This window comes from Mugil cephalus, chromosome 13 (assembly GCF_022458985.1).
Source record: "Mugil cephalus isolate CIBA_MC_2020 chromosome 13, CIBA_Mcephalus_1.1, whole genome shotgun sequence".
Taxonomy (NCBI): Eukaryota; Metazoa; Chordata; class Actinopteri; order Mugiliformes; family Mugilidae; genus Mugil; species Mugil cephalus.
Window position 1 is genome coordinate 1,953,088 of NC_061782.1, and position 19,947 is coordinate 1,973,034.

At 38.8% G+C, this 19,947-nt stretch overlaps 3 protein-coding genes across 3 annotated transcripts; all 3 read left to right on the plus strand.

Annotated features, from left to right (window-relative positions):
* Positions 1-771: 771 nt before the first annotated feature.
* Positions 772-2,187, plus strand: LOC125019022 (G-protein coupled receptor 4-like). Its single transcript, XM_047603525.1, has 3 exons — positions 772-1,006; positions 1,346-1,521; positions 1,638-2,187. Exons 1-3 carry the CDS (start codon positions 812-814, stop codon positions 2,185-2,187), a joined length of 921 nt encoding a protein of 306 aa, XP_047459481.1. The 5' UTR covers positions 772-811.
* Positions 2,188-12,390: 10,203 nt separating this feature from the next.
* Positions 12,391-13,632, plus strand: LOC125019023 (G-protein coupled receptor 4-like). The gene is made up of 3 exons (XM_047603526.1): positions 12,391-12,606; positions 12,842-13,026; positions 13,143-13,632. The coding sequence occupies exons 1-3, from the start codon at positions 12,391-12,393 to the stop codon at positions 13,630-13,632; spliced, it is 891 nt and encodes a 296-aa protein (XP_047459482.1).
* Positions 13,633-16,564: 2,932 nt separating this feature from the next.
* On the plus strand, positions 16,565-18,059 carry LOC125019024 (G-protein coupled receptor 4-like). Its single transcript, XM_047603527.1, has 3 exons — positions 16,565-16,768; positions 17,108-17,283; positions 17,400-18,059. The coding sequence occupies exons 1-3, from the start codon at positions 16,565-16,567 to the stop codon at positions 17,962-17,964; spliced, it is 945 nt and encodes a 314-aa protein (XP_047459483.1). The 3' UTR covers positions 17,965-18,059.
* Positions 18,060-19,947: the final 1,888 nt, after the last annotated feature.

Below are 19,947 nucleotides of genomic sequence, written 5' to 3' on the forward strand. Positions count from 1 at the left end.
GATTGTGTCCACCTGTCCCCTATTTCCCTCCATGTGTTTAAGTAGTCTGTGTTCCCCTTGTCTTGTGCCAGAGTGTTATCGTCTTCAACCTGTTCTCGTGCCTTGTTTCATGTCTTCGACCAAAGAAGTTTCAAGTAAGCCTGTGAATCCTCTCGAAGAGAGAGTTTTGTTTAAGTCTTTTCTTAGTTAGATCCTTAGTCCTGAGGTTTTCCTCCATTCGGAGTGTTTTGTGTTATTTTTTGATTTGTTTCTTTAATTTGAGTTTTCCTCCTTCTGGAGAGTTTTTTCGTTTTCAGTGGTCAGATTAGCGTCTAGGTTTTTTTTTTTTATAGCCATTTGTTTGTCCCTCAGTGAGGGATCTCTGGAGAATCCAATAAAAGCCTTTTGTCATTTCTTATCTCTACATTCTGAGTCCTGCTTTGAGTCTCGGCCTGACAGATAATGTGATACAGACATATAGAATTTGTAAATTCAAACACAACAAATATCTAGTGAAACATTAAAAGAAAGAAGGTGAAACAAATCATCAAACTAGATTGGTAGAAAGTCTGTTGCGTAAATCTAAAGTGTTAAATGATTCTTGAAAGATGTTTCCGTTTAAAAAAAATATCTGCTGACATCCTTCCTGATTACTTATGTGATATTGATCCTATCTGATCAAATATGTCACTTCGTCATATGAACAAATATAAAGCTTCGTTCATGTCACAGTCTGCTGTGGACTGTTCAGATGCAGAGGACAGAACTAACACTAGAGTGAGGAACTCATTCAGGTGAACTCTTACAACTTTAAAAACGTAAATATTGAACAATGGAGGAGTTGCACATTAACAACACCTCATGGGATGAAAGTTTTAATATCACCAACTTCAGTGTCAACGCACATGAAGACTCATCCAACTGCTTTGGAAAAAAGACAGATTTCATCAATTATGTTGTTACATGGATCATCATCTGCGTCGGCCTTCCTCTGATCCTACTGGCCATCTACTCACTGTCTTCTATGGTGAGTCCATTATAACAGATGTGTGTATTTATAATGATGTGTTGTGTACAGTCTGTCAGTATCTGTATTTGATAAATATTCTCTGCACATAGAAAACCTTTGTCAGTCAGTCTGTAGCAGCCGTATTGACCATCAATGAAAAGATACTAGTTCTGTTTAATTCTTGTTGACTTTTACTCAACGAACTACTTCTATCTCTACTTAATAAATGATCAGAGTTATATGACGATTAAAGACTAGACTCTAGTCATTCTCTCAACATAGGTTCAAGGCTTTTTAGTCTCAGCATGAAGCATGTTAACAACTGCTTTAGTTCCTTTTACCAATGTTTTCCTGCAGGTCAGAAAGGATCACGGTGCTCCAGTCTACGTCATCAACCTCCTCATTTCTGACATCATTCAACTAATTTGCATGATTGGTTGGGTGACAAACAGCTGCAACCTTATGTTCCTTTATATTTATCGTTTTGGTCTGTTCTCCAGTGTTGGCTTCATGGTGTGTATCTCCCTAGAAAGGTAACTATCTGTCTGATCCAGTTTGTGTGTATCTACGTCTGTGTCTAACCATTTTCTTAGTCTTTGAGGAGCATCAGAATTATAGACTGTCTATGTGTGTCTGTCTTTCATTACAGGTATCTGGTCATCGTCTGGCCGCTGTGGTACAGATTCAGAAGAACCATCAAGACCTCTGTGGTGGTCTGTGTCCTAATCTGGATCCTTCCTCTTGTTTATGTTCTGCCATTTTATTACAAGGTTAATTTTCTGATCACACAAACCATCGCTGCCATCTACCTCCTCCTCCCCCTCCCTCTGTTCATCTTCTTCCTGGGTGGGACTCTTAAAGCCCTGTCTGCATCCATCAGTGTCTCCACTGATGAAAAACGAAGAATTGTGGCAGTTTTGGTCGTAGTGCTGCTTATTTACATACTGCTGTTCCTGCCCATAGTGACTTGGTTACTGGCAAGTAAAATATTAAGCGTTCACTTCTGGATTTTATCTGACATTCTCATTCAGCTGAGTCCTCTTGCAGACTTGATTTTGTACATTTTCATGAGGAAAGGAACCACAGACAAGATTTTGGCCTCACTGTGTTGTTGCAGAATGCAGCTTCAGGAATCACCAGATGAACAGCATGAATTACGACAGCATGTACACAGTCAGATTCATGTAGGAAGGAAGTAGAAGTTTTAGTTTAGTTGTTGTAGTAGGAAGCAGTGACCAGCAGGTGGTGCTGCTGCTGTCATTTCTGACTGCAGAACACAGAGATCCAGGCAGAAGTCTCTGCTACATATTATCTCCTTTTAAAGCAGCTCATCACCAACTGTTGTACAGCTGACACTGAGACAGCAGAGATCCAACAAGTAACAAGTTTCTCTCTAAAGCTGAGCGTTCTGCAGGGTGACAGTTTCTAAACCAGAAGAGTGAATCTGAATGTGTGATTATTCTAGTTGTTGTTGCTTATAGTGTAAATGGAAAAACAAAACTGCCTTATCTTGCACAACCTCACTGTCTACATTTTATAATCTTAACAATTTATATTTTATAATTATATATTGCCAATTCTTAGCAATTTTAATTCCCATTCCAGACTGTGTATACAGAATGTCCTTATATCTCGCTCTATATATTTGTGCTGATTTTTTTTTTTTTTTTTTTTTTGTATATTCTTTGAAATATTGATTTTTGTACATATTCTTGTCTAATTCTTCCCAAATGTGACAAGGAATTTCCCATACGTACGATAAATAAACATTGTCTCATGTCTTATCACTTCAGTGTGTCCATACAGTCAGTAACAGGAAAAGAGAAATGTGACACTTCCTTGTCTGAAAATACTTTCATTTGCTCATCATCCATGTTTAAACATTCAGTCTGTTTCTATCTCTGGGAATAAAGATGAGAACAGAAAACAAACTCAGCACTTTCTACATTCTTTATTCATGCATGTTTGTTAGTTGGATGTTTTAGTAGAAGATCTCACAGACTGACTCATATTGATGATGATGATGTGATATTGATAGTGACATTGTTCAGCTTGATCACTGAAACACAGTCTTAATGTGATAATCACTGACAGCTGATCATGGACTGACATATTATATTTATTCACCTCATATCTGATATGTTTCCAGACCTCAACACCTTCAGCAGGTTTCATGAATCATGACTGTAACTCTGACTGAAAACAGGACACATTGTTGTTTGATGCACCAGATACAGTGGTGTGAAAAAGTGTTGGCCTCCTTCCTTCTTCTTCTTATTTTACTTTTTTCTTTTTTGCATTTCTTTTGTCACACTTAAATGTTTCTGATCATCAAATAAATTTAGATACCAGTCACAGATAATTTAAAAACTGTTACTTGTGTTTACTTGTATTCTCTTGTTCTTGTGTTTACTTTTGTGATAAATATGCAAAATTATATGCATAAGAAACCAGGAAGGGGCAAACACCTTTTCACACTGTAGGCAAATGAGCTGCTGTGTGTGTAGGAAAAAGAAAAAATATGTGATGCATGAACACAGATCATACTGTGTCTCTATAATTTTAAATTCACACAAACAAAAGTATTTGGTGAAACATACAAGTAAATATGGAACAAACCCTCAAACTGGATATTGATAGAAAGTCTGTTTTAAATGATTCTTGGAGGATGTTTTGTTAAAATAATATTGGTTGATATCTATCGTGATGATTCCTTTGGTCATTTTAATTATATCTGACCACATATCTCACTTCCTCGTTTGAGCAGATTTGAATATATGAACCTTCCCACATGTCACATTCTGCTGTAGACTGTTAAATGCAGAGGACAGAACCAACACCACTGAGAGGAACTCATTCAGGTGAGATCTTTTTAACTTTAACTCAGTCATTATTAAGAAATAACAAAAAAAAAAAGTTACACATGTAAAAGTAAATTTCTAAACTGCTTTGAACTTTAGGCATGAAGAATGCATCAGTGAAATCAAATATGTCATTTACAGTATGTACACATACTATTCTAGAAACAGACTATAAAAATAATATTCCACAGGTTTTTTAAGGTATGTGCCAGAAAATGCATTCGAAGCTTTCTGAAGTCCATCAAGAAGAGACTGATGATTCATGGGACGAGCTTTTCTGACTGATCAATCAAATTCATCACATACAGGCTCGATTGGATGGAGGCCTGAAGAATGAGGGAGCAAACCATCTTTATAAGAACACCTTTCTCTTCTTTTTTTTTGTCTAGGTAAACTTGACAGAACTTGGCAGAATGCTTAGGGTCATTATCTTTCTGCATAACAAACTTTCCACCCACAAGTCTTAGTCCAGATAGAACTGCATGATGCTGGAGGATGGAGTGGTACAGTTCCTTCTTCGTGATACCCTTTACTTCAAACAAATCTCCTGCAAAACATTCCCATACCATAGCACTACCACCTCCTTGATTTACTGTGCTTTTACACGTGGTGCTTTGAGACGTTCACCAGTTTGTCCGTTGACTTTGACTCTGCGTTTTGAACCAAATAGTTCAACCTTGCTTTTGTCAGTCTAGAGAACTTGTCCAGTTGTCACAGGTCCAATTTTTTTGAGCTTTTGCTTCCAAATGTTTGGCCTGTATTAGCCTGATTTAGATTATTCTTGAGAAATTTAAAGTCAGACCCCGAGACAGATTGGTGATTGGTTTTATTGGACGTTATGTTAGAAAGTTGTTTTGAAATTTTCAGTTTTTCAAACTTATCAAACTACAAACACTTCGTATTTTAACTGCTGTGGTCGGGCAAATGGTTGAGGACAATAAAAGCCAGAACTAACAAACTGAAAAGCTGCTTTTGCCTCAGGGCTGCGGATATATTATATTTATTCACCACATATTTGATATGTTTCCAGACCTGAACACCTTCAGCAGGTTTTGTGAATCATGACTGTAACTCTAACTGAAAACGGAACATGTTGTTGTTGGATGCACCAGATAGGTAAATGAGCTGCTGTCTATATTTATGTTTTAGTTCTCAGGAAAACAGAAGTGACGCATGAACACTGACCACACTGTGTCTCTGCAATTTATAAATTCACGCGAACAAAATTATCCAGTGCAACATTAACAGACAGCGGTTTTCACCCCGGCCGTTGGACCATGGACCAGCTCTTTACCCTCGCTAAGGTACTGGAGGGGAAATGGGAGTTTGCCCAACCGGTCCACATGTGTTTTGTGGATTTGGAGAAGGCCTACAGCCGTGTCCCCAAGGGCATCCTGTGGGGGTTGCTCCGGGAGTATGGGGTGGATGGCCCCTTTCTAAGGGCCATTCAGTCCCTGTACCAAAGGAGCGCGAGTTTGGTCCGTGCAGCCGGCTGTAAGTTGGACTTGTTCCCAGTGAGAGTTGGACTCCGCCAGGGCTGCCCTTTGTCACCAGTTGTGTTCATAACTTTTATGGACAGAGTTTCTAGCCGCAGCCGGGTGGTGGAGGGTGTCGAACTTGGTGATCAGAGGATCTCGTCCATGCTTTTTGCGGATGATGTGGTCCTCTTAGCTTCATCAAACTGTGACCTCCAGCTCTTGCTGGAGTAGTTCACAGCGAAGTGTGAAGCGGCTGGGATGAAGATCAGTAAGTCAAGTCAAGTCTGAGGCCATGGTTCTCAGTCAGAAAAGGGTGGATTGCTCACTCCGGGTCGGGGAGGAAGTCCTGCCTCAAGTGGAGGAGTTAAGTACCTCAGAATCTTGTTCACAAGTGAGGGCAGAATGGAGCAGGAGGTCGACAGACGGATCGGACAATGTTGCAGGCGCTTAACCGCTCTGTCATGGTGTCGTGGTGAAGAGAGAGCTAAGCAGAAAGGTGAAGCTCTTAATTTACCGGTCAGTCTATGTTCCAACCCTCAACTATGGTCATCAACTTTGGCTGATGACCGAAAGAACAAGATCACAGATACAAGTGACCAAGATTAATTTCCTCCGTAGGGTGGCCGGGCTCAGCCTTAGTGATAGGGTAAGGAGCTCAGACACTCGGGAGGAGCTCAGATAAGAACCGTTTCTCCTCAACGTCGAGTCAGTTGAAGTGGTTCGGGCATCTGCCGAGGATGCCTCCCGGACGCCTCCCTTTAGAGGTGTTCCACCTGCATGTCCCACCGGTAGGAGGCCTCGGGGTAACCCCAGGACACGATGGAGAGATTACTTCTCCTGTCTGGCCTGGAAGCGCCTGGGGATTCCTCTGGAATCCCCTTTAAGTGGCCGGGGAGAGGGACGAAGACAAGACGAGACAATAACAGACAGGAGGTGAAACAACCCTTCAACCTGGATTGATAGAAAGTCTGTTGTTAAGTGTTGATACAGTGATATAGATAGTGCTAAATTCTTCTCCGATGATTCTGTTTTCATTGAAAATTATCTGAAATGATGACGACGCTTTATTGAAATAATATTGGTTGATATGATTCCTGTGACCATTTTAACAAGAGGTGGCTCAGTCCACATGCAGCACAGTCTGTGTCAACGCTTTTATCTCGAAATGTACTTCTGCATTTATTCTTTTATTCTCTCAAATATTAAAGAAATCCTATATCGGATATATCATCATGACTAACCATCATACAAGCATTTCTACCCAATAAGAATATCATACTCATGACTTATTAATCAATACTTGGGCATCATTTTCTGTAATGTTCCACTGATGATGTCTTGACATGTCCTTACATACCCTGAGGCACATAGGCCCAAGGTAGTTTCCTGTTTTCCTCATATTGCTCCTGAATTCTTAATCCCGAGTTACATTCCTTCTAGGGATGGGCGGTATAACGGTTCATAATGAATATTTTTTTCCGTAATGATATATATTTTTAATATACCGCCATACCACTGTATTTCATTACACAGTATTCAGAACTATGAGAGGCCATTTAGGAAATAATTCATATTTGCTCTCACATGTTACATTATACTCTCTCACAAACACTACTATAGTCACGATTACTAAAACAGGAAGTTAGTTTCTAGATAGTTTCTTAGTCTCATTCCTCAATTGGTGCACAGCACTGGGAGCTTACTGCTAGCTAAATGTAGGCTGTGTGGTACAACTGAAATCATGAAGGCAACTTTATAAGTACTTTTTATCTATGTATAAGTTCTTTTTCAAAGCAACTTTTTGTTAGCAGTAAATGGTAATGAGGAGAGTATTATTATTATCATATTATTATTAGGATTTTTTTTTACTAATGCAATGAGTTGCCTTCAGCACACTGCAAGGGAAACTGACAGAGGTGGATATGACAGGATGATTTTGGATCAGTTATTCTTTGAGCTTAATGGATTACCTCTGCTGGTTGGGTGTGAAAGTTTACTCCACCTTAGCCAATCATCACAAACTATGCTGTTGTAGTATCGCCCCTCCCTCCTCTCTTCAGCAAAAAAAACAGTTCCCGTGGCTAAGAGCCAATCGGATGACAACAGCTGTAGTTTATAATGCCCCCTGTTTAATTTTCAGTAACGGCGATGATGGAAATAGTAATTAGTTAGCCCGTTACTGAAAAAAATAACGCCGTTAGTAATGCAGTTTATTTAAACGCCGTTATTCCCATCACTGGTCTTTTGTTGATATTTATATAGCAGCAAAGCACAATTTCATGAATAACAACAGAAAAGTTATTTTATTCCATCATTTATCATTGATTGTTCACATATGTACTGAACACCTTCATCCTGCAGTTGTTTGTTTCTTCCTCCTTGTTTCTCTCCAACATTGATACTGAACTAAAGGTATACTGTGTTCAACGTACACCTCAAAGCTTCATGACATCACTGAATGACATCAGACAGATAATCTCTCTAATCTCTCAAACACCAGGATTCACACAATGAAACGTTTCAACATCAGCACCACATGGAACGAAAGTTATGATGAAAACAACACCAGCTTCAACAACAATGAACACAACGATTACCAGTACTGCACCATTAGTGGCTGCTATGAGGGCAAAGATGCATTCATCCTGTATGTTTCCACATTAGTCATTATCTGCATCAGTCACTAAGAAATACAGGCAGATACTTATTCATCAGTAATACCATCAGGGAGGAGGATGACTGGCCCTGAGTTTATCCAGCCAAGGTCATCAAGAACTATATTGAGAGTAAAGAAGAACAAGAAGTTGTGGAAGTGATGGCATGGCTCCCACAGAGCCCTGATCTCAACGTCATGGAGTGTGTCTGGGATTACATGAAGAGATAGAAGGATTTGAGGAAGCCTACGTCCACAGAAGATCTGTGGTTGGTTCTCCAAGGTGTTTGAAACAACCTACCAGACAAGTTCCTTCAAAATCTGCGTGTAAGTAGAAGAACTGATGCTGTCTGTAAGGCAAAGGATGGTCAGACCAAATGTTGATTTGATTTAGATTTCTCTTTTCATGTACTGCATAATGAAATGTGCACTACAATACAAAAATAGAAACCAATTATACTGTTAGTCGCATAAATGTTTTAAAAATGTGTCATTGGGTTATTGAGGTATTTCAAGACTGACAAAATGAAAACTTGCCTCTGTTTGCAGTCACTTGGCTCTTCCAGAGGTGACTGTGGTTGTAGAGATGCTGCCAATAGTCATCTCAATAGAATAGCTGTCTCCTAGGACCTTTTCATACACTGTTTAACAATCAGCATTTGTTGTTACTGAAGTTAATGGGGGTTCACAGAGGTATGACTTGCCTTTGCAGAAATGTTGGCATTGTTGTCTTTGCCTCAGGGTTCTCCTTTCCTGCTGTGTGCCACTTGCTTGTTTTTCCCACTGGTTCACTGGTTCAGACATTGGTCTTTACATCATAAAAACAGTGGTTGTGAACATACTTTCATTCAAGAGTGCAGTATTTTTCCTGGCTTGATGCTCAGAATAGGCTTTGTAAACCCCAGGCCTAAATAATAATAATAACAATACTTGTTGTGTCAAAGCACAGTTCAGTGAGCTGCCAGCGAAATATGCTCCAGACCTACAGGGGGCGGACACAGGAAAAGAGGTCAGAGGATCCCAACATGCTTCTAGAGGGACCATATTAACTGGCACACCTAATGGAAGGAAGTATGACCTGAAATGTTTGCTCTCACCTGCTCCTGGAAATATAAAAAAAAAAGAAGAAGAAGAAAAGAAAGAGAAGTTGGTTTACTCACTTTCTCCTGGAAAAAAGAAGAGATTACCAGAGTTCCTGATCAGCTAAGAAGATGCAACTGGTTGGAGACAAAGGACTGAATGTGATTGTGCCAAGTGTATTCATGAAAACAAGTGCATTATAGGTTGAATAATTTTTGAGTTGAATTGATTTTGAGTCTGAACTTAATTTGAATCTTTTAAGTAAATTTAGAGGAAAAAAAAGGTGTTTAAGTATAAATATGAGATTCTAAGTTAAATGTAATAACTTATTCTTGAAATATATTTTGAAATGGATAAATGGATTTTTATGAAAGTAAATGACAAAATGTGATGGTTAAAGATTTTTTTTTCTGTTTATTTTATCGGGTTATCAACTTCTTCTGTTTTTCAAGCAACCACAAGGCAATAAAAGCAAAGAATAAGAAGAACTGAGTCTTTGAAGCTGATTAAGCAATTTTTCAAGTTTGCGCCGAGCTGTGGTAACAAAAATCAGACTGAACTTGACAATAATAATAATAATAATAATAACAATAATACTGATAATAATAAAAAATATTGATAATAATAATGTAATCCGTTAGGCACAGTGGCGTGGTGGGTGGCGCTAATGCCTCCCACCAAAAATGTCCTATCTGGGTGGAGTTTGCATGTTCTTCCTGTGTCTGCTTTTGTTTTCTATGGGTATTTCGATTTCCTCCCACCCTCCAAAGACATGCTCGTTAGGCTGATTGGTGACTCTAAATTGACCCTAGGTGTGAGTGTGAATGGTTGTTTGTCTCTGTGTTAGCCCTGAGATAGACTGGAGACCTGTCCAGGGTGGACCCCGCCTCTCGTCCAAAGACAGCTGGGATAGACTCCAGCAACCCCCACGACCCTAGTGAGGATAAGAGGTAGTAGAAGATGAGAGGAGATGATGTATACTGTTTTCTCACAGTGGCCTTCTCCAGACTCTCTGGGCTGTGGGTGTAATCCAAAATTGGCAAATTGTGTAAAAAAATCAAGTTAAACCTCGTTAATTTTCGTGCAATTCGAAATGAAATGTCTACTGAAGCCGCAAAAATGTACTTGCATTCGATGATTTTCAGTCATTTCAACTACTGCCTAACTAGCTGGTCCCAGGCTGGTCAGAGCTCAAAAAAAACATTGGAAATCTTGTACAAACAAGCAATTAAAGTTATGGATAAAAAACCTAGGCACTATCATCACTGTGAAATTTTAAAAAAGTATAGTATTTTAAATTGGGACAGTCTTCACACATTTGCAGACCTAAAACTGACCTACAAAGTGCTCCATAAATTGGCTCCAGATCCTCTGGCAGAGTTCATCAGCCAAAGAAACAGCCTTGAGCGTGTCACTCGAGGCTCTGTCAGAGGTGACTGTTATATTCCTTTGCGCAGGAGCACTTTCAGTAAGTCGGCCTGGTCAGTAAGGAGTGCAAGTGTGTGGAACTCAATACCTGAGGAGATTAAACTGCTCACGACATACAAGGGCTTTACAAAAAAACTGAAAACGTGGCTTATCAACACCTATAGCTGCCAACACTAAAATATGTTGTGATGCTCTGATGTTTTGATGTTATGATAAAATGTTGTGTTGTATTTTGATTGTTTTTTTTTTTTTTTTTTTTTAATTATACAGTAAGTGTTGTTTATGTATCTGTATTATATTGTACATGTATTGTATGCTTATTGCCTTTTTTACATCAAGGCCAGGGGACTACAGATGAAAACTAGCCTTCTGGCTAATTCTGGCTTTTTTAACCATGGGTAATCATGTGTTCTATGAAATTGCACTGTCCCTTTCTTAAATAAACAGTAAACACAAAACTAATGTACACAAAATTAAAATAATAATTATTACCATTACTACTAATGCATGTGTCAATTCCTGTATACTACTACCGTTAACAATAATAATGACATTAGCAGCAGCAAAAAAGCCTCTGCACACAAAACAACTGTATAATCAATAAAACCACTGTTATTGGCACAATATATGTGCCAATAACATTCAGGCAGGTATCAGTGATAATGATCCAATACAGATACTTTGTGTAAATACACCTCAATGTGTCTGGTAAACCTAAAAAAAAAAAAACAGAAAAAAAAAGCAGTATTTTTAAAAGCAATATGCTAAAAATAAGAGACACGACCTACCACAGGTTTCTATCAGTGGTTTTTTATCATCTGGTTGAGGTTTGAGTTGAGTTGTGCATCAGTGTATAGTCTCTGGACTGTCAGTTCAGGGGGTTGAGGTTTCGCAAAACATACAGCAGCAACTTATCACACTGATATAAATATTTCCTCCTGATAACGATCAAGAAAACTGAACCACTCTTTATCCGTCACTGAGCTCTGAACATGTGGAAATTATGACTCAATAAGTGAGTAAATAACAGAATGATGAGTTTTTTGCTTTATATAAGGTTGAAAGGAACTTCTCCATCTTATTTTAAATGTTGCAAAGAAAAGAATAACAATCCAATGTATAAACATTTAATGTTTCCCTTGGCTAAATATTAAAGTTGATTTTTATCATTTCTGACTGCAGAACACAGAGATCCAGGCAGAAGTCTGCTGCATGTTGCCTCCTTTTAAAGCAGCTCATCACCAACTGTTGTACAGCTGACACTGAGACAGCAGAGATCCAACAAGTAACAAGTTTCTCTCTAAAGCTGAACGTTCTGCAGGGTGACAGTTTCTAAACTAGAAGAGTGAATCTGAATGTGTAATTATTCTAGTTGTTGTTGCTTATAAAGCGCTAAATAAAACTGCTGTTGATCATTTATTCAATTAAAGGTCCATATGATGTGATTCTGTTTCTCCTCCATTGATCCCACAGTGGGGAATTCTTTCTCACCATTTAACCCATCCATTGGTTTTGCACTGCCTTCCCTCACTGTTTACATTTTATGATTTATGATGATGATGTGATACAGACATATAGAATTTATAAATTCAAACACAACAAATATCCCCTGAAACATTAAAAGAAAGAAGTTGAAACAAACCCTCAAACTGGATTGATAGAAAGTCTGTTGCATGAATTTGAAGTGTAAAATGATTCTCGGAAGATGTTTCCGTTAAAAGAACATCTGCAGATGTATTTCCTGATTACGTATGTGATACTGATCTGATCAAATATATCACTTCCTCATATGAACAAATTTGCTCATGTAAAGTTTCCCACATGTCACATTCTGCAGTAGACTGTTTAGATGCAGAGGACAGAACCAACACTAGAGTGGGGATTCAGGATTCAAACAGAATAATGGAACATTTCAACATCAACACCACATCGAATGGAAGTTATGATGAAAATAACAGCTTCACTAATGATTACAACTCCTACAACTATTTTCTATTCTGCTCTGCTCATAGCTGCTATGTTGGCAAAGAGGGAATCATGGTATATGTTTTTACATTAGTCATCATCTGCATCAGCCTTCCTCTGACCCTACTGGCCATCTACTCACTGTCTTCTCTGGTGAGTCCATTATAACAGATGTGTGTATTTATAATGATGTGTTGTGTACAGTCTGTCAGTAAATGATTGTCTTTGACTCGGCTCAGGTGTAAAAGTCTTGGTTCATCTGGTTCTTAGATGGATAAATGTCTCTGACTGCAGTTTCTGCTCAGAGCCAGATGTCATATTTGGAGGAGGTGAAGTTCAGAACATGTTAACAACTGCTTTAATTCCTTTTACCAATGTTTTCCTGCAGGTCAGAAAGGATCACGGTGCTCCAGTCTACGTCATCAACCTCCTCATTTCTGATCTGGTTCAGCTCCTCTGCATGATTGGTTGGGTGGCTGACAAAAATAACTCAGAGAAAATCCTTTTCTTTTTTCTGTATCATTATGGTCTGTTGTCCAGTGTTGGCTTCATGGTGTGTATCTCCCTAGAAAGGTAACTATGTGTCTGATCCAGTTTGTGTGTATCTACATCTGTGTCTAACCATTTTATTAGTCTATACTTCTGATGCTCCTCAAAGACTGTCTATGTGTGTCTGTCTTTCATTACAGGTATCTGGTCATCGTCTGGCCGCTGTGGTACAGATTCAGAAGAAACATCAAGAACTCCGTGGTGGTCTGTGTCCTAGTCTGGATCCTCCCTCTTGTTTGTATCATCCCGTTGCATTTTTTAGCACCTTTGAAGGTCACATTCACAATGTATGCAGTCCACATCCTCCTCCCCCTCCCTCTGTTCATCTTCTTCCTGGGTGGGACTCTTAAAGCCCTGTCTGCATCCATCAGTGTCCCCTCTGATGAAAAACGAAGAATTGTGGCAGTTCTGGTCGTAGTGCTGCTTATTTACACACTGCTGTTCCTGCCCACTGTCATTTGGTTACTGACAGTAGAAATCAGAATGAACGTTAGCTTCACCATTGTGTCTAACATTCTTCTTGAGCTGAGTCCTCTTGCAGACTTGATTTTGTACATTTTCATGAGGAAGGGAACCACAGACAAGATTTTGGCCTCACTGTGTTGTTGCAGAATGCAGCTTCAGGAATGATCAGATGAACAGCATGAATAACGACAGCATGTACACAGTCAGCTTCATGTAGGCAGGAAGTAGAAGTTTTAGTTTAGCTGTTGTAGTAGGAGGCAGTGGCCAGCAGGTGGTGCTGCTGTCATTTCTGACTGCAGAACACAGAGATCCAGGCAGAAGTCTGCTGCATGTTGCCTCCTTTTAAAGCAGCTCATCACCAACTGTTGTACAGCTGACACTGAGACAGCAGAGATCCAAGTTTCTCTCTAAAGCTGAGCGTTCTGCAGGGTGACAGTTTCTAAACTAGAAGAGTGAATCTGAATGTGTCATTATTCAAGTTGTTGTTGCTTATAAAGCGCTAAATAAAACTGCTGTTGATCATTTATTCAATTAAAGGTCTATATGATGTGATTCTGTTTCTCCTCCATTGATCCCTCAATGGGGAATTCTTTCTCTCCATTTAACCCATCCATTGGTTTTGCACCGCTTCCCTCACTGTTTACATTTTATGATCTTAGTAATTAAATTATATTTCCAGTTTTTAGCAATTTTAATTTCCATTCCACATTGCATATACAGAATGTTCTCATATTTATATTTTCTGATATATATATATATACATATAAATTTCGCATACGTGGGATAAATAAACATTGTCTTATATCTAATCACTTCAGTGTGTCCATACAGTCAGTAACAGGAAAAGAGAAATGTGATGCTTCCTTGTCTGAAAATACTTTCATTTGCTCATCATCCACGTTCAGTCTGTTTCTATCTCTGGGAATAAAGATGAGAACAGAAAACAAACTCAGCACTTTCTACATTCTTTATTCATGCATGTTTGTTAGTTGGATGTTTTAGTAGAAGATCTCACAGACTGATTCATATTGATGATGATGATGTGACATTGATAGTGACATTGTTCAGCTTGATCACTGAAACACAGTCTTAATGTGATAATCACTGACAGCTGATCATGGACTGACATATTATATTTATTCACCACATATCAGACATCTTTCCTGAATGGCAAAATTCTCAGGCAAAAAACAATAACACTGTAACGCATGTACACTGAACACGCCCTGTCGCTATAATGCATAAATTCACAGAAACCAAAATAACTGGTGCAAGACTAAACGAAAGAAGATGAAACAAACACTCAAACTGGATATTGACAGAAAGTCTGTTTTTGAATTTGAAGGGTTAAACAATTCTTGGAAGATGTTTCTGTTGAAACGTCTTTCCTGATTACTTATGTGATATTAATCCTATCTGGCTGAATATATCACTTCCTCATATGAACAATTGTGAAGCTTCTTACATGTCACATTCTGCAGTAGACTGTTTAGATGCAGAGGACTGAGCCAACAGTAGAGTGAGGATTGAGTGAATACAGTGTTGTTGCAGAATGCAGCTTCAGGAATCATCAGATGAACAGCATGAATAACGACAGCATGTACACAGTCAGCTTCATGTAGGCAGGAAGTAGAAGTTTTAGTTTAGTTGTTGCAGTAGGACGCAGTGGCCAGCAGGTGGTGCTGCTGGCATTTCTGACTGCAGAACACAGAGATCCAGGTAGAAGTCTGCTGCATGTTGCCTCCTTTTAAAGCAGCTCATCACCAACAACATCCATAAGAAATGGAGTAAAATACATCATATCAGCTACATGTTGAAATAAATGGAGAAAACCTGTCCAGAAGCTCGCCACGTGAGTTCCTGTTGCAGGCAAGATGTTGCAGGTCTCTCTGGGAGACCCTACGAGGGACTTGTAACCCAGACAATATATCTCCCAGCATCACAGGGACACATCGACCCCCTGCAAATAGAATAGGGCTACCAAAAACGAGATTTTGTAAACATTGTGTACATCATTGCTCACTTTTGTCAATGATGATGACCACTAAACCTGCAAGGTAGCTGTTTATATCTCTTTATGTTCTTGTTTGATAACTTTGGTAACATCTTTCAGACCTTCATTTATTCTCAGCTACAGTTATACTGCTGTTATACTATAGCACTGATCATCATTATGGAAGCTACAGCACCAGACATGGCTGCTATAGAGGCAAAGATAGTTTGATTATAATTTGCATCTTCCTTCCTTTGACCTTAGTGTCCATCTACACAGTTTATGCAGAATGGATTTTTACAGGTTGACTTTACTGGGAGGTAACAGTGCATTAACCCAAATGTAGTTATTATGACGTAGGTTCAGAAAAAAAGACAACACCTCCATGTCATTCTATTTCAAAACATTGATGTGTGTGTTTCTCTCTTGTGTCGTCTCAGTTCTCTTCACCCACACTTCTCTCTCTCTGTCTCTCTCTCTCTTTTCTTTTTTTTTGCTTCTTTGATCTGTGAGTTGTGTAACCCTGCATCAGTGTATGGACTGTCAGTTCAGGGGTTGAGGTTTTGCTGAGGACACAGAAGCAACTTCTCACGCTGATACAAAGTTTCCCTCCTGATAACAAATCAATAAAACTGAACCACTGTTTATCTGTCACTGAGCTCTGAACATGTGAAAATTCACAACTCCTTAAGTGAGTATAGACTTAGACAGGCTTTAATAATCCACAAGGGAAATTAATTGGTCAAAGTAGCTTGAGATGAGCTGTTATACAGCTGGATAGAGTAGGGAATAAAAGAAGTTCTGTAGCGTTCACTGTCTCTGTAATGAATAAAATATTTGATGCAACATAAAAAATAATGAAGGTGAAACAAACCCTCAGACTGGATTAATAGAAAGTCTGTTGTAGAACTTTCTATCGACCAAACCTCTAAATGATTTTTGGAGGATGTTTTGTTGAAAGGATATCTGCTGACGTCTTTCATCATGATTCTGTACATTTCATGATCATTTCTGACCCCATATCTCACTTCCTCATATGAGCAGATTTAAATGATCAGAAACCTGCTACATGTCACATTCTGCTGTTTAGATAAATATTGACCAATGGAGGAGTTGCACATTTACAACAACTCATGGGATGAAAGTTTTAATGACACCAACATCAGTAACAACAATTATCAAAACTCATCCTACGTGTTTGGCTGCTTTGGAGGCAGTGAAGGCTTCATTTTTTATGTTTTTACATGGATCATCATCTGCGTCGGCCTTCCTCTGATCGTACTGGCTATCTACTCACTGTGTTCTATGGTGAGTCCATTATAACAGATGTGTGTATTTATAATGATGTGTTGTGTACAGTCTGTCAGTATCTGTATTTGATAAATATTCTCTGCACATAGAAAACCTTTGTCAGTCAGTCTGTAGCAGCCGTATTGACCATCAATGAAAAGATACTAGTTCTGTTTAATTCTTGTTGACTTTTACTCAATGAACTACTTCTATCTCTTCTTAATAAATGATCTGTGTTATATGACGATTAAAGACTAGACTCTAGTCATTCTCTCAACATAGGTTCAAGGCTTTTTAGTCACAGCATGAAGCATGTTAACAACTGCTTTAGTTCCTTTTACCAATGTTTTCCTGCAGGTCAGAAAGGATCACGGTGCTCCAGTCTATGTCATCAACCTCCTCATTTCTGACATCATTCAACTAATTTGCATGATTGGTTGGGTGACAAACAGCTGCAACCTTATGTTCCTTTATATTTACAATCATGGTCTGTTGTCCAGTGTTGGCTTCATGGTGTGTATCTCCCTAGAAAGGTAACTATCTGTCTGATCCAGTTTGTGTGTATCTACATCTGTGTCTAACCATTTTATTATTCTATAATTCTGATGCTCCTCAAAGACTGTCTATGTGTGTCTGTCTTTCATTACAGGTATCTGGTCATCGTCTGGCCGCTGTGGTACAGATTCAGAAGAAACATCAAGACCTCTGTGGTGGTCTGTGTCCTAGTCTGGATCCTTCCTCTTGTTTATGTCCTTCCATGCCATTTTATGGTTGATTTTCAGGTCACAAAATACATCTCTGCCATCTACCACCTCGTGCCCCTCCCTCTGTTCATCTTCTTCCTGGGTGGGACTCTTAAAGCCCTGTCTGCATCCATCAGTGTCTCCTCTGATGAAAAACGAAGAATTGTGGCAGTTTTGGTCGTAGTGCTGCTTATTTACACACTGCTGTTTCTGCCCAGAGTCATTTTGTTACTGGCAGATGGAATAATGAGCGCTCATTTCTGGATTTTATCTGACATTGTTCTTGAGTTGAGTCCTCTTGCAGACTTGATTTTGTACATTTTCATGAGGAAAGGAACCACAGACAAGATTTTGGCCTCACTGTGTTGTTGCAGAATGCAGCTCCAGGAATCATCAGATGAACAGCATGAACAGCAGACAGCATGTACACAGTCAGCTTCATGTAGGCAGGAAGTAGAAGTTTTAGTTTAGTTGTTGCAGTAGGAGGCAGTAGCCAGCAGGTGGTGCTGCTGTCATTTCTGACAATGTGGATTACAGAAATGGACCTCCGAGTGCTGTTAAATCAAATAAAGAAATATAACAAAAATAGGACTTGGACCTGTCTTTCTAAGGACTAACATGTAAGTGTTGGTGAATAACAAACTTAAATGTTCCTAAAACAAAAGACTGTCTAGCTACTGTAGCGTGCGGACAACCAAAAATAAAAAGGAACAGCACCTCTCTATCTAGTGTTTCTAAACAATCATGAAAACTAACCGTGAGTGCAAAATCAGTAACAATCTTACCCTGGCACAAATCTGGGTAATACACACACGTCTCTAATATTCGTAACTCTCAAGACTACATAAAGTTGTCTGGGAGGGTGTCTGTAAGCGTCTGTCTGGCCCAAGCCGCTTTTATAGTTGTCGAACGCCGATTGGCTGGGGCCCGCTGGTGATCTGCCCTGGACTGGGAGGGCTAGATGTGCTAACTTTGGATGACACTTTCTTAATGATCTTATAAACCACTGATAACTCCTCAATAGCTGCTTGGTAAATTATTTCATTAAATGCCATAGATGCTTATGTATTAAAACTCAAGCAACTTACAACTGTATTCTCATTTCCATAAATGATTAATGAAGTATTTACCAATACTTTAGTAATGCTTCATAATGTGCACTGTTCATTTACAGTTATTTAACAAATTAAAGTTCCCATTTCAGGTTTTTCGATCAGAGCATGAAAAAACAATGTTAACAAGAGACAGAAACAGAAAAGTAGTCCAACCAGTACTGCATATGTTGAAAGTGACCTGAAGAAGGAGTGGCAGCAGGTTAAGAAATGCAGACACAAATACTGATAAAGCAAGCAGCTTCACAAGTTTAAGAAGAAGTAACACAGTAAGTGAACCCTCATTGACTGCAATGGTTTTTCTTTTGTTTTGTGTAAATATTCCCATGTTGATTGTTTTGTTGGATAAACAGTTGAAATGATGGTGAATGTGTGTTTGTTGGAGCAGTTTGCTGCTTTCCACCTGAAACCTGTACCCTGTCAGTCTAAGACCTTTCATCATTATATGAACATTTGAATGAATTCCCAATAGATTTACATAGAAGCAGCATTTCACTGATGTGCTTGTTGGAGGAGGAGCTACAGTTTGGGTTAAAACTCGAACATGATTGGTTTTCTTAAAGACCAGTTACTGCAGTTAATAAATGTAGAACACTAAAAAGTATGAATTACTCATTTAGTGAAGAAGTTAGTACTCAGATTACTTTTGAGAAAAATCTACAGGGCTCAGCTTTCTTTTGGCAACAATAGAGGAAATATGATTGGTGAATGTGAACCAGTTGGTGATGGTGAATGTGTGATTGTTGGCCTCATGTTTGTAGTTCGCAAACTTAATTAAGGACGAATAAAATGACTAAAGACTAAATCATTTTGCCAAGCAAATCATTTGCCCCTTTATGGCAAAGACAGAGAAGCTAATATTAATTCAAATTGACTATTTGCTATGATACTTCATTATTAATATGCCGTATTTAATCTTAAATGTATGATAAAATAATTTAAACCAAATTGTTCAGTTGTCACTATATGTTTGATGGTAATAATACACTATAATATTAAAAAGTAAGTAAAATGGTTCAGTAACTAAAATACAATTACAACATGGTGGCAGGAGAATAAGCAGGTTATTATACACACTACATCATATTTGTATATGTATAATCTTGCTTTCAACTTGGAGCAGCAATCATACTACGCTATGCTTCCTCCGGGAGTCTGAGCTCCTCATCATGTCTGTTCAGTTTGGTCTCTTGTATGATCTCAGGCTTTCAGACACCATGCAAATGTTCTGACCACACAGGAGGGCTGGAACATAACTTGACTGGTGGATGTAAAGCTTTTTGTTCCCCACCACAACATTATTGCTGACACCGTAACTTATCTACCTGTCACTGAGCGTTAT

Bases quoted from the DNA above. Each gene is read 5' to 3' on its own strand.
- LOC125019023 (XM_047603526.1), top strand. From the start codon at position 12,391: ATGGAACATTTCAACATCAACACCACATCGAATGGAAGTTATGATGAA. The intron at 12,607-12,841 runs GTGAGTCCATTA...GTTTTCCTGCAG, and splicing joins TCTACTCACTGTCTTCTCTG to GTCAGAAAGGATCACGGTGC. The intron at 13,027-13,142 runs GTAACTATGTGT...CTTTCATTACAG, and splicing joins GTGTGTATCTCCCTAGAAAG to GTATCTGGTCATCGTCTGGC.
- LOC125019022 (XM_047603525.1), top strand. From the start codon at position 812: ATGGAGGAGTTGCACATTAACAACACCTCATGGGATGAAAGTTTTAAT. The intron at 1,007-1,345 runs GTGAGTCCATTA...GTTTTCCTGCAG, and splicing joins TCTACTCACTGTCTTCTATG to GTCAGAAAGGATCACGGTGC. The intron at 1,522-1,637 runs GTAACTATCTGT...CTTTCATTACAG, and splicing joins GTGTGTATCTCCCTAGAAAG to GTATCTGGTCATCGTCTGGC.
- LOC125019024 (XM_047603527.1), top strand. From the start codon at position 16,565: ATGGAGGAGTTGCACATTTACAACAACTCATGGGATGAAAGTTTTAAT. The intron at 16,769-17,107 runs GTGAGTCCATTA...GTTTTCCTGCAG, and splicing joins TCTACTCACTGTGTTCTATG to GTCAGAAAGGATCACGGTGC. The intron at 17,284-17,399 runs GTAACTATCTGT...CTTTCATTACAG, and splicing joins GTGTGTATCTCCCTAGAAAG to GTATCTGGTCATCGTCTGGC.